This window comes from Mobula birostris, chromosome 14, assembly GCF_030028105.1.
Source record: "Mobula birostris isolate sMobBir1 chromosome 14, sMobBir1.hap1, whole genome shotgun sequence".
NCBI classification, from domain to species: Eukaryota; Metazoa; Chordata; class Chondrichthyes; order Myliobatiformes; family Myliobatidae; genus Mobula; species Mobula birostris.
Window position 1 is genome coordinate 92,768,282 of NC_092383.1, and position 26,784 is coordinate 92,795,065.

At 44.6% G+C, this 26,784-nt stretch overlaps 1 protein-coding gene across 1 annotated transcript; it reads right to left on the reverse strand.

Moving 5' to 3' along the window:
* Window positions 1-520: 520 nt before the first annotated feature.
* On the reverse strand, window positions 521-25,481 carry LOC140209415 (acidic mammalian chitinase-like). The gene is given in 11 exon segments (XM_072277661.1): window positions 521-585; window positions 8,754-8,892; window positions 12,159-12,319; window positions 12,943-13,081; window positions 13,200-13,327; window positions 14,181-14,319; window positions 15,387-15,552; window positions 17,816-17,872; window positions 19,974-20,175; window positions 20,914-20,943; window positions 25,457-25,481. Coding segments are annotated over 11 exon segments (1,251 nt in total).
* Window positions 25,482-26,784: the final 1,303 nt, after the last annotated feature.

Below are 26,784 nucleotides of genomic sequence, written 5' to 3' on the forward strand. Positions count from 1 at the left end.
GACTTCTCAGGCCACAGTTGGGGTCAGTGTCCAGAAAAAAGAGGGAAGTGTGAAAGTGACTCACCAAAGCAGGCAAACTCCACAGCAGCGCCCTTCTTTTCCAATTTGGCTGCTGCCCAGATTATAGAGCTGGTGATGGCAGTCTCTGTTGCCAGTGGTGGCCATCAGCGGACGTACAGAGGAGGTTTGTTAGAGGGTCAGCAACGTGTAGTGTTGGTGGGCACAGGGTCGTCAGTACCAGTAACTAATCTACCCTTGCCCAGGACTAGCGAGACGATTTACATTACCATTGCAGGAGGTGAAACAAGGAGGGCGGAAAGAAGTCAGCCCAAACAATGACGGGACTATCCTGGGGTTAGACACACTGGCGAAGGCAGCTGCTATCACAGACTCAGGGAAGGGAGAAACTACACAGACAAGAGAGGGGCAGCGAGTGTGCGTGACCCGCAAAGCAGCTAACATGGCCCACAGAGAGACCGCAGCTCCAAGCAGGGAGGAGAGACAGGGTGGTATGCGGGAATCATGTCAGGAGGTCCCCAGGGTAGGAGCCAAGCACGGTCAGGAGCTGCTGGAAGTAGTAGCTGCCTGAAGAGGGAGCAGTGATTGAAGTGAAGGCCCACCAGAAAGGGGACAGCAGGGAGCAGAAGGGGAACGAGAGAGCAGACATCAGTGTGAGGAGGGTAGTGGAAGAACAAGAAGCAACAGAAATTACAAGTGTACAGAAAGAAACTACAAATACCATTTTGGTAAGATTACATGGAGATGTGAAGGACCACCATAACCAGGGTAACACATAGAGGGATTGAGCAAAGGAGCAGCAGCATATTGATGATCAGAGGGTAAGTGAGTCTGAGGGAGAGAAGAGAGTCTTCTCACAGCCAGGTGACCAAGTCACGGTAAGAGAGCTGGTTGAAAAGACAGGTTTCACTCCCTTGAGGACAGGTGGTGGTCCAAATGAAAAATCCCTGTGTTCATGTACAGGCCCGGCGGGGCAGCCAGTGGAAACACTGGACTCGGGTTAAAGTGTAAAAGAGAGACGAGAATGGATATTGGACTACTGGAAGGTGAGGTAGTAATGGAGGAGAAGGAACTGGTGGACGAACTGAATAAATATTTAGCACCAGTCCTTCACTGTGGAAGACACTATCAGTATGGTACAAGTTCCAGGAGTCAGGGTTTATGATGTCTGTGAAGTTACCATCACTAGAGAGAAGGTTTTTGGGAAACTGAAAGGTCTGAACGTAGATAAGTCACCTGGACCAGGTGGTGCACACCCCAGGGTTTTGAAGAGGAGGCTGAAGAGATTTTGGAAGTATTAGTAATGATCTTTCAAGAATCACTAGATTCTGGAATGTCTCCAGAAGACTGGAAAATTGCAAACATCATGCCACTCTTCCAGAAGGGAGAGAGGCAGAAGAAAGGAAACTGTAGGCCAGTTGGTCTGACGTCAGTGGTTGGGAAGATGTTGGAGTTGATTTTTAAGGATGTGGTTTTGGGGTCCTTGGAGGCACATGATAAAATAGGCCATAGTCAGCATGGTTTCCTCAAGGGAAAGTCTTGCCTGACAAATCTGCTGGAATTCTTTGAAGAAACACCAAGCAGGACTGACAAAGGAGAATCAGTTGATGTTGTGTACTTGGATTTTCAGAAGGCCTTTGATTAGCTACCACACATGAGGCTGCTTAGCAAGCTACAAGCTCTTGGTATTACAGGAAAGATTTAGTATGGATAAAGCAGTGGCTGATTGGCAGGAGGCAAAGAGTGGGAATAAAGGGACTTAGGGAGCCTTGTTTGACTGGCTGCTGGTGACTAGTGGTGTTCCACAGGGGTCTGTGTTGGGATCAATTCTTATTACATTATATGTTAACAATGTGGATGGTGAAACTGATGGCTTTGTTGCAAAGTTTACAGATGATACGAAGATATGTGGAGGGACAGGTAGTTTTGAGGAAATAGAGAGGCTACAGAAGGACAGACAGATTAGGAGAATGGACAAAGAAACAGCAGGTGGAATACAGCCTTGGGAAGTGTATGGTCATGCATGGTTGACTATTTTCTAAATGGAGAGAAAATACAAAAATCTAAGTGCAAAGGGATTTTGGAGTCCTTGTGCGGGACTCCCTAAAGGTAAATTGTGTCTGTGGTGAGGAAGGCATATGCGATGTTAGCATTCATTTCAAAAGGACTAGGATATAAAAGCAAAGATGTAATGTTGGAAACACCAAATAATCTGCAGATGCTGTGATCAAAGCAACACTTTCAGTACGCTGGATGAACTCAGCAGGTCGGGCAGCATCAGTCAGAAACGATGAGTTGACATTTCGGGCCGGAACCCTTCATCAGGACTGAAGAATGAAAGATGGGGAAGGATTTGAAGAATGCTTGTAGCTTCAGTTGAAAGACCAGTAATTTGAAAGACAAAGGGGTGGGGGAGGGGAAGCATTGACGTCATAGCCCTGAAAACAATGGGTAGTAGAAGAAGGAGGCTGAACCATGAGGCAGCTGGGGGAGGGGGCAGAGTGAAATAGGGATAGAGGAAGGGAGGGGGAGGGAATTACCGGAAGTTGGAGAATTCTATGTTCATACCAAGGGGCTGGAGACTACCTAGACGGTATATGAGGTGTTGCTCCTCCAACCTGAGTTTAGCCTCATCATGGCAGTAGAGGAGGCCATGTATGGACATATCTGAATGGAAATGGGAAGCAGAGTTGAAGTGGGTGGTCACTGGGAGATCCTGTCTGTTTTGGCGGATGGAGCGGAGGTGCTCGACAAAGCGGTCCCCCAATCTGTGTCGGGTTTCACCGATGTAGAGGAGGCCGCACCGGGAGCACCGGATGCAATAGATGACCCCAACAGACTCATAAGTGAAGTGTTGCCTCACCTGGAAGGACTGTTTGCAACCCTGAATGGTGGCAAGAAAGGAGGTGTAGGGACAGGTATTGCACTTACACTTACAGGGATAAGTGCCGGGTGGGAGATCAGTGGGAAGGGACGTGCAGATAAGGGAGCCGCGGATGGACCGATCCCTGCAGAAAGCAGAGAGGGGTGGAGAGGGAAAGATGTGCTTAGTGGTGGGGTCCTGTTGAAGGTGGCGGAAGTTGCGGAGGATAATGTGCTGGATCCGGAGGCTGGTGGGGTGGTAGGTGAGGACCAGGGGAACTCTGTCCCTGTTGTGGTGACGGGAGGATGGGGTGAGAGCCGAAGTGCGGGAAATGGAGGAGATGCAGGTGAGGGCATCATTGATGACAGTAGAAGGGAAACCACGATCCCTAAAGAAAGAGGACATTTGAGATGTCCTGGAATGGAAAACCTCATCCTGGGAGCAGATGTGGCCGAGACGGAGGAACTGGGAATAGGGAATGACATTTTTGCATGTGGCGGGGTGGGAAGAGGTATAGTCGAGGTAGCTATGAGAGTCAGTGGGCTTGTAGAAGATGTCAGTGGCCAGTCTGTCTCCAGAGATGGAGACCGATTGTAGAAGATGCCAGTGGACAGTCTGTCTCCAGATGTAATGTTGAAAGTTTATAAAGCACTGGTGAGGCCTCACCTGGAGTATTGTGAACAGTCTTAGGCCTCTGATGTGCTGAAACTAGAGAGGGTTCAAAGGAGGTTCACAAAAGTGATTCAAGGATTAAACGGCTTGTCACATGAAGAGCATTTCATGGCTCTGGGCCTGTATTGACTGGAAATCAGAAGTATGAGGGGTGACCTCATTGAAACCTATCAAATAGTGAAAGGCCTCGATGGAGTGGATGTGGAGAGGATATTTCCTACAGTGGGAGTGTCTAAGACCAGAGGACACAGTGTCAAAATAGACGGGTGACCTCTTAGAATGGAGATGCAGTCATTCAAATAGAGACTACCCCAAAACCCCTCCTATACATCAATGAGAGGGCCTGTGAGCCTGGTACATTTACCAGGCTGGTACCCTGTCCAGAGAATAATTGCTGAGTTTTAGCTATCAGGAAATGAAGGATTGAAGATACGAATGTAATTAAACTGCAATCAGCCAGCAGGGAAGCAGGCTACAAACATACAAATGACAAAGCTGCATTTTAGAGACACTTTGTCAAATTTCTGGAACAATCTCTGCTTAGGGTCTTGTTGGTAGCCATTAGGGTTGATTATGTAGATGTAGATGCACATAGGGTAAGTGGGGGAAGGGTTCCGAAGCTGGGCATTTTTGCTATCCTATTTGATTAGATCCTCCCTCAGGTTTGGCCTTTCCTAGAACAAATTTATTTTTGTCCAGGAGGACCAAGAGGAGGGACTGTAAGGGAGTATTCCAGAGTTAGGTTATATAGCAAAATATTAACTTCAGCAAGCAATCTTTAGACCTGAGTGTGGACTGTAGATTAAATTTAAAATGCAGCCCTGGACAATAGTTTCCTGGGGCTGTAGACACCAGTTAATTGGAAAACTAGACAACGCAGATTAACATTCATTTTGGGTGTCTGGAGTATGGGTGTGAAGGAAGAGGTGTGTGAAAACTGTATGTAATTCAAAGGAAGCATTGTAGATACATTGTAACTATAGAATTGTCCTGCTGTTATCTTTGATCTTTAGCATATAAAATGTCATGTAATACTGGGTCGAACGGGCCTCTAGAGAGTGTCTTGCTATGATGGCTGCTGCTCATTGCTGTTGAATAAAACACTTCTACATCCATTAGCTTCAGTGTCTCTCTGGTGAGTTTGTTCACGTTACCACACCCCTCATGACTTTGTATATCTCAGTCAAATCTCCCCTCATTCTCCTGTGCTCCAGGGAACAGAGTCCTAACCTATTCAACGTTTCCCCATAACTCAAGTCCTCAAGTCCCAGCAACAAGGAGTGCCCGTTGAGTGTAAATAATATTAATGTTGTGAAATTCGTAATCACATGCATCCACTGCGTGATTTTTCAGTGTTTCCTGGTTCTGATTTTCTAATTGATGTTGCTATTTAAAATTGGGAAATTCTGAGGTTAAAGAAAAGAGGAAATAGTTGGAAGTGACTGTGTTCTGCTCTTGAGAAATGTAGATCATTACTCACTAGCATTGTGCACTCTTTTTTGTTTGAGCTTATTTTGACAGATATATTATTGACAAATCACAAGAATAATATTAGAAATAGTGCCCTGTAGAGTCACAGGACTGAAACTGTCATGGCACAGTAATGTAACAGCTAGGGTAATGTTATTGCAGTGCCAGTGATCAGCGTTCAATTCCTGCCATCCCTGTAAGGAGTTTGTACGTTGTGTCCGTGACCGCGTGGGTTTCCTCGGATGCTTTGGTTTCCTCCTACGTTTTAGGGACGTATGGGTTAGGGTTAGTGAGCTGCAGGCAAGCTATGGAGGTGCCAGAAGCAGGGTGACACTTGCGGGCTGCCCCCAGCATATCCTCGGGCTGTGTTGGTCATTGCTGCAGACGACACATTTGGTATGTTTCGACATTTCAATCTGACTTTCAAGTGACAGAGGGGAAGAAGTTGTTTCTGAAACATTCAGGATGGTTTTTCATGCTCCTGTATCTCATCCATAACAAGAAGAGGTTGAGATTTTACAGATAGATGTCCTTGTCAACGTGGATGAGTTGGGCTGAAAGAATTGTTTCTGTGCTGTAGGACTCAGTGACTCGATCTACAGTGACATAACTTGCAGGGATTATTTTCCATCAATATGGTGACGTCCTTTGGTCCCCGATCCAAGATGAAAGTGTTCTTCTTTTTGAGTCAGGAAACCAAAACACTATGTGAGAGAAAGAAAACCATAACACATAGGAGCAGAAGTAGCCCATTTGTCCCATCGAGCCTGCTCCACCATTCTATCAGGGCCTCTTCACTATCCCTCTCAACTCCATTCTCCTGCCTTCTTCCCACAAATTTTGAAGCCCTTACTAATCAAGAATCTATCAGCGTCCATTTTAAATATACCCAATGACTTGGCCTGTGCGGCCGTTTGTGACAATGAATTCCATAGATTCAGCACCCTCTAGCTGATGAAGTTTCTCCTCATCTCTGTTCTAAAGGGACTTCCTTCTATTCTGAGGCTGTACCCTCTGGTCCTAGACTTCCCCACCATTAGAAACATCCTCTGCATGTCCACTCTATCTGGCTTTTCAATATTTGATAGGTATCAATTAGATTCAATTAGGTGTTCTTCGAAACACCACCAGGTACACCCAAACCCATCAAACATGCTCATACATTAACCTCTTCTTTCTCAGATTTAGATGGAATGTGTCTTTGTGCCTTGAAAGCTGGGATAGAGAAGAACAAACAGCAGAGACAATCCATGCCACTGGGGCCTTGGCAAGCTCTAATTCATGAGCTACATTGACGTGTCCATTTACCAGACCACAATAGTGATAGCACAGTGACAGCTGGCCCTGTAATCTGAAACCCCAGAGGTGAAACAAACACAAACTGCTCTTGACGTCTCCATTTCCTTTCTTCATTCTGACCTTTCGCAAAACAGTGACTATTGGAATGAGTCATCACTTCAATTGTGTCACTTTTTTGCACTCTTGGTTTGCGCAGTCTATTTTCTACACTGTCTTGTATAATTTATCTATAATTTACACTCAATAGCATCTTTATTAGTTATCTCCTCTACTTAATAAAGTGGCCACTGAGTGTATGTTCATGGTCTTCTGCTGCTGTAGCCCAGCAACTTCAAGGTTCGACATGTTGTGCATTCAGAGTTGCTCTTCTGCACGCCTCTGGTGTAACTTCTGGTTGAGTTACCATCACCTTCCTGTCGGCTCAAACCAGTCTGGCTATTTTCCTCTGACCTCTCTCATTAACAAGGTATTTTCACACAGAACTGCCACTCACTGGATTTTTTTTGTTTATCGCACCATTCTCTATAAACCTTAGGGATGTGTGAAAATCCCAGGCAATTAGCAGTTGCTGAGATACTCAAGCCACCCTATCTGGCACCAACAATCATTCCATGGTCTCGTAGGTCACATTTGAGATTTGGTCTGAACAACAGCTGAACCTCTGGCGGACAGAGCGTAGATGTTCAGCAAAGCGGTCTCCAAGTCTGCGTCGGGTCTCACCAATATATAAAAGGCCACATCGGGAGCACCGGACGCAGTATATCCGTCCACCAGAGAAAGCAGGATCTCCCAGTGGCCACACATTTTAATTCCACATCCCATTCCCATTCTGACATGTCTATCCACGGCCTCCTCTACTGTAAAGATGAAGCCACACTCAGGTTGGAGGAACAACACCTTATATTCCATCTGGGTAGCCTCCAACCTGATGGCATGAACATCGACTTCTCTAACTTCCGCTAAGGCCCCACCTCCCCCTCGTACCCCATCTGTTACTTATTTTTATGCACACATTCTTTCTCTCACTCTCCTTTTTCTCCCTTTGTCCCTCTGAATATACCTCTTGCCCATCCTCTGGGTCCCCCCACCTCCTTGTCTTTCTTCCCGGACCTCCTGTCCCATGATCCTCTCGTATCCCCTTTTGCCTATCACCTGTCCAGCTCTTGGCTCCATCCCTCCCCCTCCTGTCTTCTCCTATCATTTTGGATCTCCCCCTCCCCCTCCAACTTTTAAATCCCTTACTCACTTTTCCTTCAGTTAGTCCTGACGAAGGGTCTCGGCCTGAAATGTCGACTGCACCTCTTCCTACAGATGCTGCCTGGCCTGCTGCGTTCACCAGCAACTTTTATGTGTGTTGCTTGAGTTTCCAGCATCTGCAGAATCCTGTTGTTCACCAATTTATTGGTATATTGTTGTCACATGTACTGAGATCATTCAAGAGGACCACAACCTTGTCGTAGGATTTGGAGGCTTGCATGCCTCAATGACCCAGAGAGCTATATTGACTGGAGTCAAGGCCTTGCACCTGGTAGGGTCACCCATGCTAAACAGGTCAAAGGGTAGAGGCCGAACTAAGACCTGTCCACTGGTCCTCAAGGTTCAGGGGTTCAGCTCACGGCGAACAACCCCGACTGGTCAAAAAACAATTGTTACAGAAACAGCAATGAAGAAACCTTCTATACAGCCAAAGATGGAGGACCTTCATGGCTGCCCTAAATGGCGTAACCAGCGGTCAGTATGTACTGAGATACAGGGAAAAGCTTTTATTTGTCTGCTATCCAGACAGAACATTGTAATAGTTCAGAACAACACAGGAACAACCTTTCAGCCCATCGATACCATACCATCCATCAAACACCCATTTTATTCTTGCATTTGCATCAACTCTCCCCCACCTGTATTCTGGGGACAATTTAGAGCAGCCGATGAGCCTACCAACCCACCCATCATGTGAAGAAACTGGAATTCCCAATAAAACCCACATAATCACAGGGAGAATATGCAAACTCCACACGGAGAGAACCCAAAGTCAGGAATGACTACATCACATAACCAAGCCAATTATTCCATTTAGAGCAGGGGTTCCCAACCTTTTTTAAGCCATGACCCCAATTATTAACCGAGGAGTCCGTGGACCCCAGTTTGGGAACCTTGGTTTAGAGCAAGCCAAAGTGGCTCTGTGGACATGAGGGACTGTAGATGCTGGAATCTGGAGTATCAAACAATCTGCTGGAGGAACTCAGCAGGTCGAGCAGCATCTGTGGAAGGGAGAGGAATTGTAGATGCTTTGGGCTGAGACCCTGCGCCAACACTGAGAGTGGGGAGACGGCCAATGTAAAGGGGGAATGGTGAGTGAGGAGTAAGAGATAATTGGACCTACAATTTGATTAGTTGTTGATCTAGCTCATCTGTAATCAGTACAATGAGTTACCTCCAGAAATCCCGAGGCCACTGTGCAGAGTGTTAATGAGAGGGTAGGGTCCCTGGTGACAGAAGGCGCCAGTGAAGTCGTCCAGGGCAAGATCCCACACCATGGCTCCTCCAAAGTTGTTCCTCTTCAGCCACTCGACCTGGAAGACAATGGAGGAGAAATCATGCCATGAAACTTCCTTTGGAAGAATGTTCAGGTTGCCAAACACTAAGTCCCTGCCATAACGGAACATGTAGTTACAGAGAGGATGGCGGCGAGGGGCAGTTCCTCTTGGGGAAGAGAACTGAAGACTAGCTGATGGTGGTTGCGATGTCAGCAAGCTTTCTGCAGGAGAGCCGCTGACAGACCACCACGCCAGTGGGAGTTTGCCTGGAGGGATATTAGCCCCCAGGAGTTCAATACCATTTTCTTTGGCAATGTGGACCACATAGATCCTAGTTATGGTACACAAAATATGGAACATGGAATTCCGAACATGGAACGGTTTAACACAGGATCAGTGTCACAACCAAAATATTGTTGATCAAAAAATAGATTTATTTCCAGTTAGTATGAGAACTGTATCTTCTCAGTGTAACCTTGTGGGCATGTAGTGTTCCTTCGATTGTTAACTTTTCACATCTAATTATTTGTCTTTGGACTATCTGGGTTTTTCACTTTGTGTTGCAGGGGTCACGGGGATTGTTAAACTCTCTTTGTACTGATCACTTTCATTCAATTTGGGGGAATTAAGTTAGCACTGGATTTTCAATGTCTCGCATTGTAGTTGTTGTCTTTGGGGGTTATTGCTTGTCCGGACACCTATGTTGTCTGATTGGCATTGAAATGGCATTGAATTCCTACATGCTCCAGGGTGTATGTCGGGTGGGGGGGAGGGAGAGCTTGCCAACCTCTCTTTGCTCGGTCGTTGTGGATCCTTGTCTGGTGAAACTCTGACCGAGTTCCTCTGTATGTCGTGAGCGATTTCATTTGCTCAAGTTCTCTCTGCATAGTTCTCATTGCCTGAGTTCTCATTAGCTTTGCTGGCTAATTTCTGTAACTAACCTTTTGTTTTGTTTGAATTGCCAAAGTCTCTGTGATTCCTGCGCTTGAGTTCGCGAGTAACCCTGACCATCAGCCCGCTTTGTCCCTGCCGAACAGTCTGCCAATTTAAACTCATCCCACCTGCCTGCTCGTGATCCAAATCCCTCCATTCCCTGCCTGTTCAGGGCGCCCATCTAAACACCTCCGAAATATTACTATATCCGCCCCCACTGCCACCAAATGTGGCACATTCCAGACACCAACCACTCTTTAAAATAAATTGCCTCATAAATCTCTTTTGAACTTTCTCCCCCATCACTTTAAACCTACATCCTCTGTGACATTTCCGCCCTGGGGGGGAAAAGCTTTGACCATCTGTGCTCCTCATAATTTAACTAACTTCTACCAGGTCACCTCTCGTAGAACTCCTCCCCTGATTCTACATAATTTTTTACATCTTGCGCTGTACTGCTGCCACAAGACCACACATTTCACAACATATGTCAGTGATCCTGAATCTGATTCTGAACTAACGGAAGAAGTTGGATCTCATGGATCTATTGAACTCATTGACCACTCCCCCCCCCCCCCGTGTCAATACATGTGCCCAGCTTTTGGGGGCTCTAAATAACACATACCATTTTAGTGGTTGTATTTCATTCGGAGTTTGGGGAGATTTGGTATGTCACCAAAGACGCTGGCAAATTTCCACAGATGTACCATGGAGAGCATTCTGACCGGCTGCATCACCGTCTGGTATGGGAGGTGGGGGGTGGGGGGGGGTCACTGCACAGGATGAAAATAAGCTGCAGGGAGTTGTAAACTTAGCTCTGCCATGGGCACTAGCCTCCGTAGTATCCAGGACATCTTCAAGAAGCGATGCCACAAAAAGAACGTGTCCATCTTTAAGGTCCCCCACTACCCAGTTCATGCCCTCTTCTCATTGCTACCATCAGGGAGGAGATACAGATGCCTGAAGACACACACTCAATGATTCAGGAACAGCTTCTTCCCCTCTGCCATCCGATTTGTGAATAGACATTGAGCCCATCAACACTATCTCACTACTTTTTTATTTCTGTTTTTTGCACTGCCTATTTAATTTAATTATTTAATATGTATATGCTTACTATACTTCACTTTTTTCCTCTATCATCATGTATTGCATTGTACTGCTGCTGCAAAGTTAACAAATTCCACGACCTATGCCACAGACATTAAACCTGATTCTATTGCCTGACACACACATTCTAAAGCCTCTAACGTTATAACTACCAACGTCATTGTTTCCACATAGATACCTCCCTAAACATTTGCTTGCTTTGGTCTGAGCTCAGATTGAGAGCAGAACGTTTGACAAGTGAATTTTACAGCTTCTTGTTCTCGGCCTGAAACACTGACTGTTTATTCACTTCCATAGATGCTGTCTGACCTGCTGAGTTCCTCCAGCATTTTGTGTGTGTTTTCTTTAAATTATGTTGGTTTTAAACAAAAATTTAAACAAAGACACAAATCTATTGGAAAGGTACTTCACCCATCTCCAGCTATAAGACCATAAGACATCGGCCATTCAGCCCATCGAGTCAGTTCCACCATTCCATCGTGGCTGATTTATTATCTCTCTCAATCCCTTTTTCCTGCCTTCTCCCATAACCTTTGACACCCTTACTAATCAAGAACGTATCATCCACACTTTAAATACACCCCAATGACTTGGCCTCCATAGCATCTGCGGCAATGAATTCCGCAGATTCACCACTCTCTGGTTAAAGAAATTCCTCCTCATCTCTGTCCTGAAGGGACATCCCTCTATCCTAAGACTGTGCCCTCTGGTCCTAGACTCCCCCGACTCATTCTCTCCAGGCCTTTCAATATTTAATAGGATTTGATGAGGCCCACCTCATTCTTCTAAATTCCAATGAGTACAGGCCCAGAGCCATCAAACGCTCCTTATATGTTAACCTTCCGTTCCCGGAATTATTCTCATGAACCTCCTCTGGAGCCTCTCCAGTGCCACCACATCTTTTCTTAGAAAAGGGGTCCAAAACTACCCACAATATCAAACATGGGTAGGACAGGCTGGTTATACAAATCAGCATAATTCAGACTGTGGTCTTCGGAGCTTCCTGGCCAAGACTAGAAAGAACGCTAGTGCAGCGACTAGGGAATTCCCTCAGGTAATGACACTATAATCTGACAGATGTTCTTGCCAAGGTGTCTGGATGCCCAGTAATTAAATCCATCGTCAGTTTCCAGTACAATGTTTAAAAACATTGAATTCCATCCCTGAGTCTGTGTTCCCACGAAGTCCCCCTTTCACCCCAGAGTTACCATTCAGATAAGTAAGCACAACCTGATACACCAGGGTTTACAGAAAGATACCTTGTCTCCAAAGCTCTTCTGGTCGTCATACCTGACCCAGATTCCATTTTTGAATGCGTACGGAGTCAACTGCGGGGCATCCCACGCCTTGGTGGCGCCATTCAAGAACGTACAGATCTGCCGGAAGAGGAAGAAACCAACGGGGTTAGCAAGGCTTCCAGTGGGTTACACACAGACTCAAAACATGAAGTTCATTTCTAGACACAAGGGAATTCTGCAGATGCTGGAAATCTTGAGAAACACGCACAAGATGCGGAAGAAACTCAGCAAGTCAGGCAGCATCTCTGGAGGGGAATGAGCAGCCGACATTTTGGGCTGGGATCCTTCACCAGTCCTGATAAAGAGTCTTGGTTTGAAGCATCTATTGCGTATTTCCCTCTGTAGATGCTGCCTGACCTGCTGAGTTCCTCCAGCACCTGGGCATGTTCTAATTGATCGTTGTAAATTGTCCCGTGATTAGGCTAGGTTTAGATCAGGGTTGTTGGGATCCGCTGGGCAGTGGCTTGAAAGGCCACAAGGGTCTACTCCATGCTGAATCACGGAGTACGATAAATAATTTAATTCAGTAAAGGATACACGGCTGAGTGGCACCATCTGTGCTCTGAGAATCCAACAATTCTTTGCTGAACTCTGTTTGGTAGCCCCTCTGGTTTGGAAGTAGCACTTACTATTTTTTTTTACAGTAAACTCCTTGCAGAATGTTCCCAGTATTGGCAAGCGTTCAGTAATGCAGAGCAGCAAAATGCATTCGTAGCTCATAGTAAGCCAAAAACCCGGCCTCCAGCTGGCCCAGCCCCTCCTGCTGGGGCTAAGACCCCGGTGTTGGATGAGGTCAGCTGGAAGGAGTGTCCGTATGTGGGGAAACCAACATTCAGCTTCTCTGCTGGGGCTCCTTTGTTCTTCCAATAGTTCATTGCATATTCCTGCAGAGAAAGGGACAGGCAGTCAGGGTCGGGTCGGAAAGATTTGGCAAAAGCTAGACGCCAGTCTAGAGAAGGGAATGGAAAGGTTTGGCAGGGTTCCCTTTTCTCCAGTACCTACCACATTGAAGTACGGGTTGGTCTGATCCTGGTTATTAGGGAGGGGGTAGAGGGGGCTATTCTCCCCTGTCACATGACTCCAGGATCCATAGAAGTCATAGGTCATCACACTGATGAAGTCCAAGAACCCTGCAAGAGAGGAGACCGGAGTCACTCTGTCTCTCCGTTTACCGAATTAACAGTAATAACTCAATCACTACACAATGTGCTCTGACCCCTGAATCTGTGGACAGAAGGGAAACCATAAAATTACCCTTATGGTGGTTGTGTAGCAGAGAGCTCAACATTTTACCAAACTGGCTGTAAGATTGGGGATCTATTACTGCTGCTGCTCAAGGAGTTTGTACGATCTCCCAGTGACTGTGTGGGTTTCCTCTGGGTGCTCTGGTTTCCTCCCACATACAGGTTAGAGTTATTTAATTATGGGCATGCTGTGTTAGCAGCAGAAGTGTGACAGCACTTGCCGGCTGCCCAGCACAATTCTCACTGATTTAATCTGAAGCAAAACAACGCATTTTGCTCCATGTTTCAATATACAATTCTGTGCAAAATCCTTATAAGGCACAGGCAAAAATAATTCTGTATAGTGAAGATGCTTTCAAAATAATGAAATGAGAAGTTACTAAGTATCAAAGAATTTACTATAAAGAGCAGAAAACAGATAAAGAAACTAAATCAAATCAATATTTTGTGTGACCATCCTTTACCTTTAAAACGGCATCAGTTCTCTAGGTACTTGGAGAACTTGCCACAGTTCTTTTGCAAACTTTGGCTGTCTCTTTGCTTCTGTCTCTCCAGCTAATCCCAGACAGCCACAATAATGTTGAGATCAGGGCTCTGTGGAGGCTATGCCATCTGAAGCCATATAAAAAATCTAGAGTGCCTAAGGCTGTATACTGTATGGGACGATTAAAGCAAATCTTTCATCTTTAACCAGTCAATCTCCCGAGAAGCACACAGGTAAAGGTTGAGTTTTCACTACAGAAGAACACTCACTGTCCAAGTTGAGGAACCTCATAGCCAGCATCGATGTTACTCTTCCCTCCAGCCACGGCTGCTGCCAGCAACAGTCTTGGTTTCCCGCTGCTCCTACCCTCAGCCTCAAAGGCTGCCATCAGTTCCTGCGGGTTGGAGAGGTCAAAGTTTCTGTTAGCAAGAGTTCCAGGTGGAATGGACGCTCTCAAACCCTGCCTAATGTTAGCATCAAATCAATGCCAAATCCAACCAAGCAGGGGTGGGGGAGGGAGAGTGGTCAGGGAAGAGGGTGGAGAGAGAGAGAGAGGAGCACAAAGGGAAGAGAAAGGGAAAAAGAGAGGGGAGTGTGAGGGAGAGAGGGCAGAGAACACCTCTTGCCTTGCCTCAGACCTGAGCACAAAGGGAGAAGGGTGTGGGGGCTTCACTGTCACTGATACTGCCTTTGGAATCTGACATTAAGGCCTTGATTCCCTCCCAGCTGGATGTGACGCTCCTTCTGAAGAGCGGGAAGGTCTCTCGGAGATTCAGGAGTCTTTGGAAGTTCCTACAGCCTCTTACACAGCATTAAATCAGACCGCATGATCCCTGTGACAGTGCAGCCCCCAGGACCTCTCTCTGAGGAAGCTTGCTGTCGTAGTTCCAACAGTACACATAGGTTTATATTTCAAAAAAAAACACTTCATAAGGTCCTTTGGAAGCTCTTGAGATGTGAAAGGCACAATATATTATTCCCTGAATGCCTTTACTGAAGCAAGTGGGATTCATCCCAATGCCAAAAATGGCATTATAGGCTGCCACCATTAAGGACCCCTATCACCAAGGACCTGCCCTCTTCTCATTGCTACCATCAGGGAAGAGGTACAGGAGCCTATAGATGCACACCTAATGTTTTAGGAACAGCCTCTTCAACCCGTTCATCAGATTTCTGAATGGTCAGTAAACCTATATTCTCTACCTGACTGTTCTTTATTTCTTTTGTCACTCTCTTTTTATGTTATTTATTTAATGTTTTATCATATATATGTATAAACAATGTATATATTTCTTACTGTAATTAACATTTATTTTTTATTTTATTTTATTCAGATACAGTGTGGAATAGGCCTTTCTGGTCCTCAGAGCAATGCCGCCCAGCGAGTCCTGATTTAAATTCTGCTTCCTTTCATCCCACATGTATCCCCAGGGTTTTGTCAGACTGCACTCCTGATCTTACCTGCATCAAAAGAGTGAAGAGGTGTTTATCAACGGAAGGACTCCCTCTAGACCCAGGATATTCCCAATCGATGTCCAAACCATCAAAGTCATAACCCCTCAGGAAGCTGATCACAGACCTTATGAAGATCTGGCGAGTTCCTGCTGAGGCCACCATCGCGCTGAATCTAGAGGACGGAAGAATGGGAGGTGAGGATTTATAAACATCTGAAATAGCTTATTCTCATAATTCTAGTCCAAAATAATTGCAATCATCCTAATGCAGGCCTTTTGCAGACATTCCCCCTGCCTTCTCCCGCACTGAAGGCTTCCGCGGAGTTTAGAACATCGAACAGGCCCTTCGGCTCACAATGTTGTGCTGAACTTTTACCCTGCTCCAAGATCCTTCCCTCCCTCATAACCCTCCATTTTTTCTATCATCCTTGTCTCATCCATCTTTCATCTAAGAGTCTCTTAAATGTCCCTAGTGTGGGGGTTCCCAGCCTGTGGACCACAGACTCCTTGCTTAATGGTATTGGTCCATGGCATAAAAAAGGTTGGGATCCCCTGCTCTAGTGTATCTGCCTCTACTGCCACCATTGACAGAGCATTCCATGCATCTATTACCCTCTGCCTTTGACATCATCCCTATAATTTCCTCCAAACACCTTAAAGTTATGACCCCAGTATTAGCCATTTCCAATCTGGGAGAAAGCCTCTGGCTGTCCACTCCATTGGTGCCTCTTATCATCTTGTACACCTCTACCAAGTCACCTTCCATCCTCCTTCTTCCCAAACAGAAAAGTCCTAGCTCACTCTCATAAGTGTAATTCAGAGCAGTGTCCTGGTAAATCGCCTCTGCACCCTCTCTAAAGCATCCACATCCTTCCTATAACAAGCTGACCAGAGCTGAACACAATACCCCACCAACATGTGTGTGTTGTTTCTTTCTGCGTGTTGCATCGGGCAGCAAACTTGCCGTTTCTTTAGCATTTTTGTCTGTGTTTTTTACGAGGCCGAGTTGCTAGCTCAACGCTCAATCCAGCACGGATGGAAAGCGTGCAAGGAGCCGGCCGGATTCGAACCTGGGACCACCTGCCTCGAAGTCCGGTGTGGATACCACTACACTAACGGCTGGCTTTCCAGCAATGTAACACCGATGAGAATGTAAGTGACGTCCGCATTATAGAATGAACATAGTTTCTGTCTCATTCCACCAAGATGCAGCACAGAGCGTCATAGGAAGTCATTCCTGCCTGTGGCCATCAAACCTTACAACTCCTCCCTTGGAGGGTCAGACACCCTGAGCCAATAGGCTGGTCCTGGACTTATTTCCTGGCATAATTTACATATTACTATTTAACTATTTATGGTTTTATTACTATTTATTATTTATGGTGCAACTGTAACGAAAGCCAATTTCCCCCGGGATGAATAAAGTATGACTATGACTATTTTACAACCTCCTTGGAACTTATAAGGGTTTTACATCTTTAAAATGGCAGGAAATTTTCGGACGACTCAGAGTGGGACTGTGGTCAGGCATAGCAGGGAGAGTTTTCTTCCTTCTCCCGTCTGCGTGAGATGTGGGACTTTCGAGAGACTTTGAACTTTTTTACCGTGCCCATGGCCTGTTCTTCATCAAGTTATGGTATTGTTGCACTGCGGTAACTCTATGTTATAATGATGTGGTTTTTGTTCATTTTTCAGTCTTGGTCTGTCCTGTGTTTTTGTGATATCACACCAGAGGAATATTATATCATTTCTTAATGCATGCATTACTAAATAACAATAAAAGAGGACTGCGTGTCCTCATAATTTAATCTAAATTCATTAACAAATTAAGAAATAATGGGTCCTGAATCTGCAAACTTCTCTTCAATTAGAATTAATCAACAATCAACAATGTTTACAATTCATTCCAAAGGGACATGACAGATTAAATTTTTTACATTACACTGACTGTAGCCAGTAACATTTTGGAGTCTATCTGGGTATTCTGTTAAATCTTCCCTTATCTCACTCACCTGAACTAAATGAGTTTCCCCACAGTGCCCTTCACGAGGGATGTTATTAGAGAAATAGTTCATCATGTTGTGCATAAGAAGGACCATAGAATCAGGTTCTTCTACTAAAGAGGGAGGGTCTGAGATGGGTGAGGAAGCTCTTCAATTACTTTAGTAGTGCCCTCCCCAGGGGGCAAATAAATGTTGGCAGCGCTATTGATGTGTAGGAAGGTAATGGAACAGTACGGAAGGTATTGACTATGAATGTAAAGAATGAAAAGGCATTCCATGGTTTATTCTTGAAAATATTCTTTTCTGAAATGTTTATTTTGATAATAGAAAAATAAGGGGATTTCTTCCCCTAGTAATGGGTATTTACATTAGTGCCTAAACAATTTTAAAAAGCCCTCTTTGAAACAATCCTTAAATAAAGTTGCCAACTTACTTCTGAGTTCCAAAGTTCCAGCCTCCAATGGACAACAGAGTCTTGAGGTTTCCATTCCTTTCAAAAGAAATATTTGAAGAATTAGAATAAGGAAAGGCAATATATTATTAATAGTATTTCGGTTATCGGTTCATTGTTGTAGACTGTTTTTTTTTGGTGTTCTACCAAGCAGAGCGGACATGCAAAGCTGGCATTGGAATGTGTGGCCACTCTTGTGTTTGTTAACACAAACCACAAATTTCACTGTATGTTTTGATGTACATGTGATTAATAAATATGAATCTGAATTTCCATCGAAATGTCTAATTTCTATAGAATCATGGGCATATCCAATTCTTCAGTGAGTGGTTACAGTCTCATGACTGAATCTCATCTCTTATGACTTCAAGTGCAAGTCCAAAGAGAAAAGAGAAACTCAAGAAATGACATACACCCAGGTTCAGAATCAGAATCAGGTTTAATATCACCGGCATATGTCATGAAATTTGCTGTTTTGTGGCAGCAGTGCAGTGCAAACATAAAAAAACATTAAATTACAAGAAACTATATTTACGGTATATGTAAAATTAAATTAATTAAGTCGTCCAAAAAGTGAGGCAAAAACAGTGAGGCAGGTTCATTGTCCGTTCAGAAATCTGCAGAAATGCTCAAAGTTAGGGGCATGGAACTCATATCACAAAATGAGGATGTGTGAGCTGACCATTACCACAGAGAATTGTGCACACAGTCCATCAAGACAACCAGCCTCTCCTCCGTTGACGATGATTACACTTCCTGGTGCCTCGGGAAGACAGCCAGCAGCCAGCATAATCAAAGATCCCTCTCCTCCACCCACAACCAGCCATTCTCATTATTCCATACTCCTGTTCGCCAGAAGATTCAAAAGGGTAAGAACATGTACCACTGGGCTAAGGGACAGATTACCAAAGTCTTGAATGGACCCCCACTAACCAGACTATGCTCTTTTCTCACTTCTGCTGCCATTGGGCAGGCGGTACAGAAGCCTTGGATCCCACACCACCAGGTTCAGCTATCACCTTTCAACCATCAGACTCCTGAACAAGCATGGATAACTTCACTCACCTCAACTCTGAACAGATTCCACAATCTACGGACTCACTCTCAAGGACTCTGCAACTCGTGTTCTCTGTACTATTTACTGTTTTTTCTCTGTGCACAGTTTGTCTTCTTTAGCACAGTGGTTCTTTGTCAGTCTTTGGTTTGTGCAATTTTCCATTGATTCTATTGTGTTTCTTTGTACTTACTGTGAATACTTGCAAAAACATGAATCTCAGGGCAGTATATGGTGACATCCATGTACCTCAAAATTTACTTTGAACATTGAGTTTTGATTGAGAAGGATGAACCTCTAATCTCCCAATACCCTTACACCTTATCTGTCTATCTACACTGCCCTTTCTACTCTAGGAAAGTGGCTCTTTATTCAGATATTCTTTTTCCTTTGGTACTACGAAGAACTGATATATGAATTCATCCATCTGGATGGTACACACACACACACACACACACAATCCCCATTTACTGTACCTCAGTACTAAACCAATTTCCCTATCAGAAACATGGAGGGACTGCCCTGGGCATCGCTACTCTACTCTGCCCTCTGCAGGAGAGTTTTAGACTGGCAGCTCAGTCCCACTCCAGACTCACTTTCAGGACTCTACAACTAATGTTCTCTGTATCTGTAGAATGTGTTGCCAGAGGCGGCTGTGGAGGCCAAGTCATTGAGTATATTTAAGGCAGAGGCTGATAGATTCTTGATTAGTCAGGGCATGAAGGATTATGGTGAGAAAGCAGGAGATTGGAGCTGGGTAGGAAAGTGGATCAGCCATGATGAAATGGTGGAGCTGACTTGATGGGCTGAATGGCCTAATTTTGCTCCTATGTCTTATGGTCTTATTATTTTGTCTCAGTCCAATGTCTCTAACAGATGGGTACATGACTCATCAGATCAGGTCCTTATAAACTCACCACAGCCCCTGTACCTGTGCTAACTTGAAATTTACTGGGTTCTCTGGAACTTTTCATTTTAACATGTTAAGAAACTGAACAAAAATGTTTTATGCTGTCTATACGTATAATTTTTAATAGTCAGTACGATCTGCAAATCTTGTACCATCAGAGTAATAGAGTTTTGAACTTGTTCTTAAGGCTGTTGATTTCCTGGTAGGGTTTCGGGTCGTTCCACTCGTAGGTGGTGATCTCATTGTTCTTTATCCCGGCGAAGGCGTAGATCACATGCGTGCACAGGCAGGGGTCCACATTCTTAGGCAGGTGTTTCCCCTCTCCGGGTCTGTACTGAGCCCAGTTTGTGAAGTAGCAAACCAGTCTGTAGGCAGAGCCTGCGGGCAGGAGACAGGAGTGAGGAGAACACCTCGACCCAATAGACAAAGCAAAGCAATGATCCCAGGAATGAAAGGGTTAATGTATGAGGAGTGTTTCATGGTTCTGGGCCTGTACTCACTGAGGGCGGATCTCATTGAAACCTATCGAATACTGAAAGGCCTAGAAAGAGTGTATGTAGAAAGAATACTTCCAATGGTGACAGAGTCTCGGACCAGAGGGCACAGCCTCAGAATAAGACAGCCCCTTAGAACAGAGATGAGGAGAAATTTCTTTACCCAGAGGATGGTGAATCTGTGGAATTCATTGTCATAGTCGGCTGTGGAGGCTAAGTCACTGGTTATATTTAAAGCTGAGGTCAACAGGTTCTAGACTAGTCAGGGTGTCAAAGGTTATGGAGAAACGAGAATGGAGATGAGAGGGATAATAAATCAGCTATGATAGAATGGTGCAGCAGGTTTGATTGGCCAGTTCTATTCCTATGTCTAATGGTCTTATGGCATCTAACTGAACGTGGGTGAAGTGCCATTCCTATAGCTTTGTGTCTTGGCCGAGTCAGTGGGTATATTTAAAGCAGAGGTTCTTGATTAGTCATGATGTCAAAGGATACTGGGAAAAGGCAGGTTGAGAGGGATAATAAATCAGCCATGATGGAATGGCAGAGCTGACTCGATGGGCTGAATGGCCTAATTCTACACTTATATCTTATGGAGTTCTGGTGATGCACAGAGACTTACCCAGTTGCAGGCACGCCAACAAGACCACTGCTGTAACAGAGGGTGCAGAACTCATGTTAGAAATTAGAATCAAATCATGCCTTAATCTTACTGCAAGTATAGCTGAGTTGTAGAATCAGAGTCTTATACAGCACAGGAGTAAAACCATCAACCCTTTATAAGCAGTATTGTGGTTTAGTGGTCGTCACCTGGCTTCACCGCATTAACAATAACCGATCGGGGTTCAATTCCCGCGTCTGTCTGTAAGGAGTTTGTACATTCTCCCTGTGACCACGTGACTTTTGTCCAGCGGCTCCCATTTCCTCCCACATTCCAAAGACATACGGGTTAGGGTTAGTAAGTAGTGGGCATAGTATGCCAGTGATAACAAACCTAGTTTTGGTTCTAGGGTAACACACAGGAATGCAGGAGGAGCTTGGCAGGTCAGGCAGTTTCCTCTATATGTGCCAAACATACGCTAATACAATTTAAAGTAGTACATAGGGCCCATATGTCTAAAGATAAATTAGCTCGTTTTTATTCCCATATAAACCTTATCTGTGACAGATGTCACTCTGAGGTGGCTTCCTTGACTCATATGTTTTGGTCCTGCCCTCTCTTGGAAAAATTCTGGACAGATATTTTTGATATTATTTCAACAGTTTTGCATTTTGACTTACAACCCCATCCTATTACGGCAATTTTTGGATTGCCAATGACAGAACATAGAATTTTATCCTCTTCAGCCTGTCGGATGATCGCATTTGTTAATTTAATGGCCAGAAGATCCATTTTATTGAACTGGAAGGAGACCAATCCTCCTACCACATCTCAATGGTTTTCCCAAACTATATCATGTTTAAATTTAGAAAAAAATTAGAAGTGATATTTTTGATCCTTCGGTTAAATTTGAAGAGACTTGGAAACCATTTATTCAACATTTTCATATGATGTAATTTGACCTTTTCCGAATCCTTTTTATTAACTTAAAATATATGAATAGAGGAGCGGAGTTGACGACATTACTGAATGTGTTCGATTTAAGATATTGGTCCAGCCTTGTTTTGTTCTGTTTGCTTTCTTTTTGGGTTTAGTATTTAGTTTTATTTTTTTGGGGGGGTTTTCTTTGCATTATTTTGTTTTTTCTTTTTATTTCTTTTTTTCTCTATGATTAACTATATTAAGAGTTTGTAAGTGTTATTGCACCTGTATTATTTGAAGTCTTTTTTGTACATGTTTATCAACAATAAGATTCAATCTTTCTGTATCAATATTGTTATTCTGTTTATAATTTTAGAAAATTAATAAAAAGATTTTAAAAGAAAGAAGCAGGTCAGGCAGCACCTATGGAGGGGGATAAACAGTCGATGTTTTGGAGCAAGACTCCTCATCAGGACTGGAAAGAACGGGGAAGAACCAGAATAAGATGATGGGGTTAGGAAAGGAAAGAGTTCGAGCTGGCAGGTGTTAGGTGAGACCAGGTGAGGGGAAAAGTGGATGGGTGGGGGAGAGGCAGAGAACGAGAATTACACAGAGAGCAACAGAGACACAGAGCGACAGCCTACCAGAAAGATCTGATTTCAATATTAAATCCCAAGGGCTGTGACGTGCTCAGATGGAAGATGAAGATGAAGCACTGTTCCTCAAGCTGGGCATGGTTAGAGCATCAGTGGAAACCGTAAACAGAGATGTCAGTGTGGGAGAAGGGGTTGAAGTGACAGCGGTCACTCTTGAAGACTGAACAGTCTCCCTACCTACTTGGCTTCTCCAGTGTAGAGGAGGCCACATGCAAACAGTCAGTGAAGTAACACTTACATTCACGTACACTGAACTTCAGAACAGGCATTGCAGAACTCCTCAGTATCCACCCTGTTTTCTCCCCACAGATACGGCTTCACCTTCATCTTATCTCTTCTGCCTCAAGGGGTTAAATTCATTTGATAGATTGGTTTACTATTGTCTCATGTACCGAGGTAGAGTGGAAATCTTTGTTTTGCATGCCATGCAAACGGATCATTTCATCACATCAGTGCATTGAGGTAGTACAAGGGTAAAACAACAACAGAATGCAGAATAGAGTGTTACAGTTGCGGAGAAAGTGCAGTGCAGGCAGGCAATAAGGTGCGAGAGCCATGACAGGGGTAGGGTTGTGAGGTCAGCAGTTTATCTTATCATACTAGGGAAGCATTTGGTAGCTTCGCAACAGCAAGGTAAACACTGTCTTTGACCGTGGAGTTATAGATTGCTACCGTACAAAAGCAGACCCTTTGGCCACTCTGTGCCACTCTGTTATTCTGTCTACTCCCACCCGGACCATTGCTCTCCACACCCCTCCCACCCACGTACCTGTACGAATTTCTCTTAAATGCTGAGATCCAAGCCTCATCTGCCACTTTCACTGGCAGCTCGTTCCACACTCACACCATCTTTTGAGTGAAGAAGCTCCCATTCAATATTTCACACTTCACCCTTAACCCATGACCTAGTCTCACTCAACCTCAGTGGGAAAAGTCTGTTTGTGTTTATCCGATATACACCCCTCATATGTTTTTTAATTCTTCAATCAAATCTCCCTTTATTTTCCAGGGAATAAAGTCCTAACTTACTCGGCTTTTCCCTTTAACTCAGATCCTCAAGTCCTGGCAACGTTCTTGTAAACTTTCTCAGTGGCCTTTCAGTCATTGACGTCTTCTCCATATGCTGGGAGAATGGACGGAGGATAGCAAGAAGGGGACAAGTGTAGCCAGGTGGTGTGGAAAGATAAAGGGCTGGAAAGGAATCAATCTGATAGGTGAAGAGAGCAGTCCAGAGCAGAAAAAGAAGGAGAAGGGAAATCAGGTAAGAAGATGTTAGAGGCCAGAGTGGGGAAGAGAAGGAGGGTGGCGGAAATAGACGGAAATGACCAGAACCGCGCACAATACTCCAAATATGACTCGCCAACATCTCATACAACTTCAAAATAACTGAGGTGGAAAGATGCTTTGCCAGGCGGTGGTGTCCAGAAGAAAGGGGTCACAGTCTCAAAGAAAGAATTAGGGAGGAGGAGAAATTTCTTCACCTAGGGGCACATTTTTGAAAAGTCCTACCCAGGAGGGCGATAGAGACTTAGTCTATGAGTATAATTAAAACAGGAGTCAGTCAGAGTTTAGATATTCTTTGTCCATTCACTATGTGCCATGTCGTACGACATGGGCGATCATGGTCTTCCCATGACCATGATTGTTCTTGGCAAATTTTTCTACAGAAGTGGTTTGCCATTGCTTTCTTCTGGGCGGTGTCTTTACAAGACGGGTGACCCCAGCCATTATCAATACTCTTCAGAGATTGTCTGCCTGGTGTCAGTGGTCGCATAACCAGGACTTGTGATACGTACCAGCTGCTCATATGACCATCCACCACCTGCTCCCATGGCTTCATGTGACCCTGATCGGGGGCTAAGCAGGTGCTGCACCTTGCCCTAGGGTGACCTGCAGGCTGGTAGAGGGAAGGAGCACCTTACACCTCCTTTGGTAGAGACATATCTGCACCCTGACACCCATTAGAGATACTAAAAGATCGTTTCAGGAGAGTGGAACTGAGGTAAAAGATCAGCTATGATCCCATTGAATGGCCAGCAGAAACAATTAGCTTAATGGCCTAGTCCTACCCCCGTATCTCCTGTTTCAGGGCATTGCATTAGCAGAACGGGCATCTAAAGAATTCCCCTGAGGCCCTGAGGGGAGATAAAATGGATCTCCAGAGAGAAAGCTACAATGATTCCTGTTCAACGCAAAAGACTAACACACACAAAATGCCAGAGGAATTCAGCAAGTCAGGCAGCATTTTGTGTGCATTGCTCAGGATTTCCAGAATCTGCAGAATTTCTGCTGTCAGAAGTTCAGATTCGGATATTTATCACATGTACATTGGAACACACAGTGAAATGCATCCTCTGCAAGGGTGTGCTGGGAGCAGCCCACAAGTGTTGCCACGCATACCAGCACCAACGTAGTGCGTTGGTGTTCAGCAGAACAACACAGGGCACAACCAGTAATAAAGCAACAGCAGAAAAACAAGCCCATTCTTCCCTCCCCACCCACTCACCCTTTGTTAAGGACCCACACAGGACATGCCCTCTTCTCGTTGCTACCATCAGGAAGGAGGTACAGGAGTCTGAAGACTCACACTCAACATTTCCGAACCACCTTCTTCCTCTCCGCCATCAGATTTCTGAACGGTCCACGATCACGTGACACCTCCTCACTACCTAGTTCTCTTCCTGCACTGCCTATTTAATTGTTATATATTTCTTATTGTAATGTATTACTTCAAGCACTGTACTGCTGCCACAAAACAATAAATTTCACAACATGGGTCAGTGATGATAAACCCGCCTCTGATTCACACACACATGACAGGCCTTCAACCACAGCCTCTGAGCCTCCAGTCTCCAGTCAAAGCCACTGAGTGATGCTTCGCTCTGGAGTGCACAATTATTTCAGAGCTGAGCACAGGTGTCCCTTCACTCTGCCGTGCATGCAATGCCGAATACGATAAAACATAAGTGAGTAAACGGCTCACTCACCTGATACAAGCAGAAGCTTTGCCATCTTGCAGCTGTCCTAATGTGGACAAGGCAAGTCCTTTTATACACCGTGAGTCGCCCATTTTTTTTTACCATAAATTATGCAACCAGGCACTTTGCCGATTTAATGCTTGCAGAAGAAAATACTCTGCCAGTTATTCTGCTTATCTTGGTAACTTTTATGTTGAAAGTTATGCATTGTTTTCATGGACCAATGACCTTCACGGTGACCTGGGTCTTGATAGAGTGTTCCATTATTACTTTCACCTGTTGGAAGAAGTTGACATCAGTGGTAACTCTATCCCATTACAGTATATATTTATGCACAGGTTACTCCACATCCGTGCTTCAACCTCGAACTTTATGTTTTGTATCATTCTTTATTATTTGTCATTGTTAAATGTTTTTGTTGCATGTTCAAAGTCCAAAGTGTATGTATGTCACCATATACAATCCTGAGGTTCATTTTCTTGTGGGCATACTCAATAAACCTATAGAATAATAACCATAACAGAATCCATGAAAGACTGCCTAACTAGGGCGTTCAACCAGGGTGAAGACGACTACGGACTGTGCAAATACAAAAAAAGGAAAAAAATAATAATTAATAAATAAGCAATAAATATCAAAAACGTGAGATGAAGAGTCCTTTGTCATCCCCTAGCCAACACACCACAGCACACTCCTAACATGTGCAGTTATTACCCTTCAACCATCAGGCTACTGACCAGAGTTGATAACTTCATTCAGCTCAACACTGATCTGATTCCACAACCTACAGACTCACTCCAAGAACTCTACAACTCATGTTCTCAATATTATTTATTACTTATTTATTTATATTTTTGTGGTTGCAGTTTAACTTCATTTACCCTTTGGTGTTCATCAGTCATTGTGTGTATCTTTTCATTGATTCTATTGTATGTGGTGACAGATACTTCTGTACTTTGAGTTCCTTAAAATTGTTGTAGCTCGGGATGGAATGGGGACAAGCTCCCACTACCTATTAAATGCTCCCAACGGTGTGTGTCTCAGATAGCCTCTGACAGCCAAGTTCAGCTCCTGGCCTTCACGTGTGGCTTAGCCACTAAACCCAGTGGAACCGTATCTACTGACAGGAGAAGGGGCAAAGGCAGGTTACTGGCACCTTAACACCAGTCACTGCGGGCAGATGGGGCTCGTTAGCCATGGTTGGCAGCCCAGCAAGGATGAGGAAAACTCTGTTCTAAAACCTCTGCTGCCATGCGGCCATACCCACTCATTGGGAAGGCTTCAGGAGTAATCCCTGAGGGAAAAATCTGGAGCCAGAGTCCCTAAGTCAGTCCTAC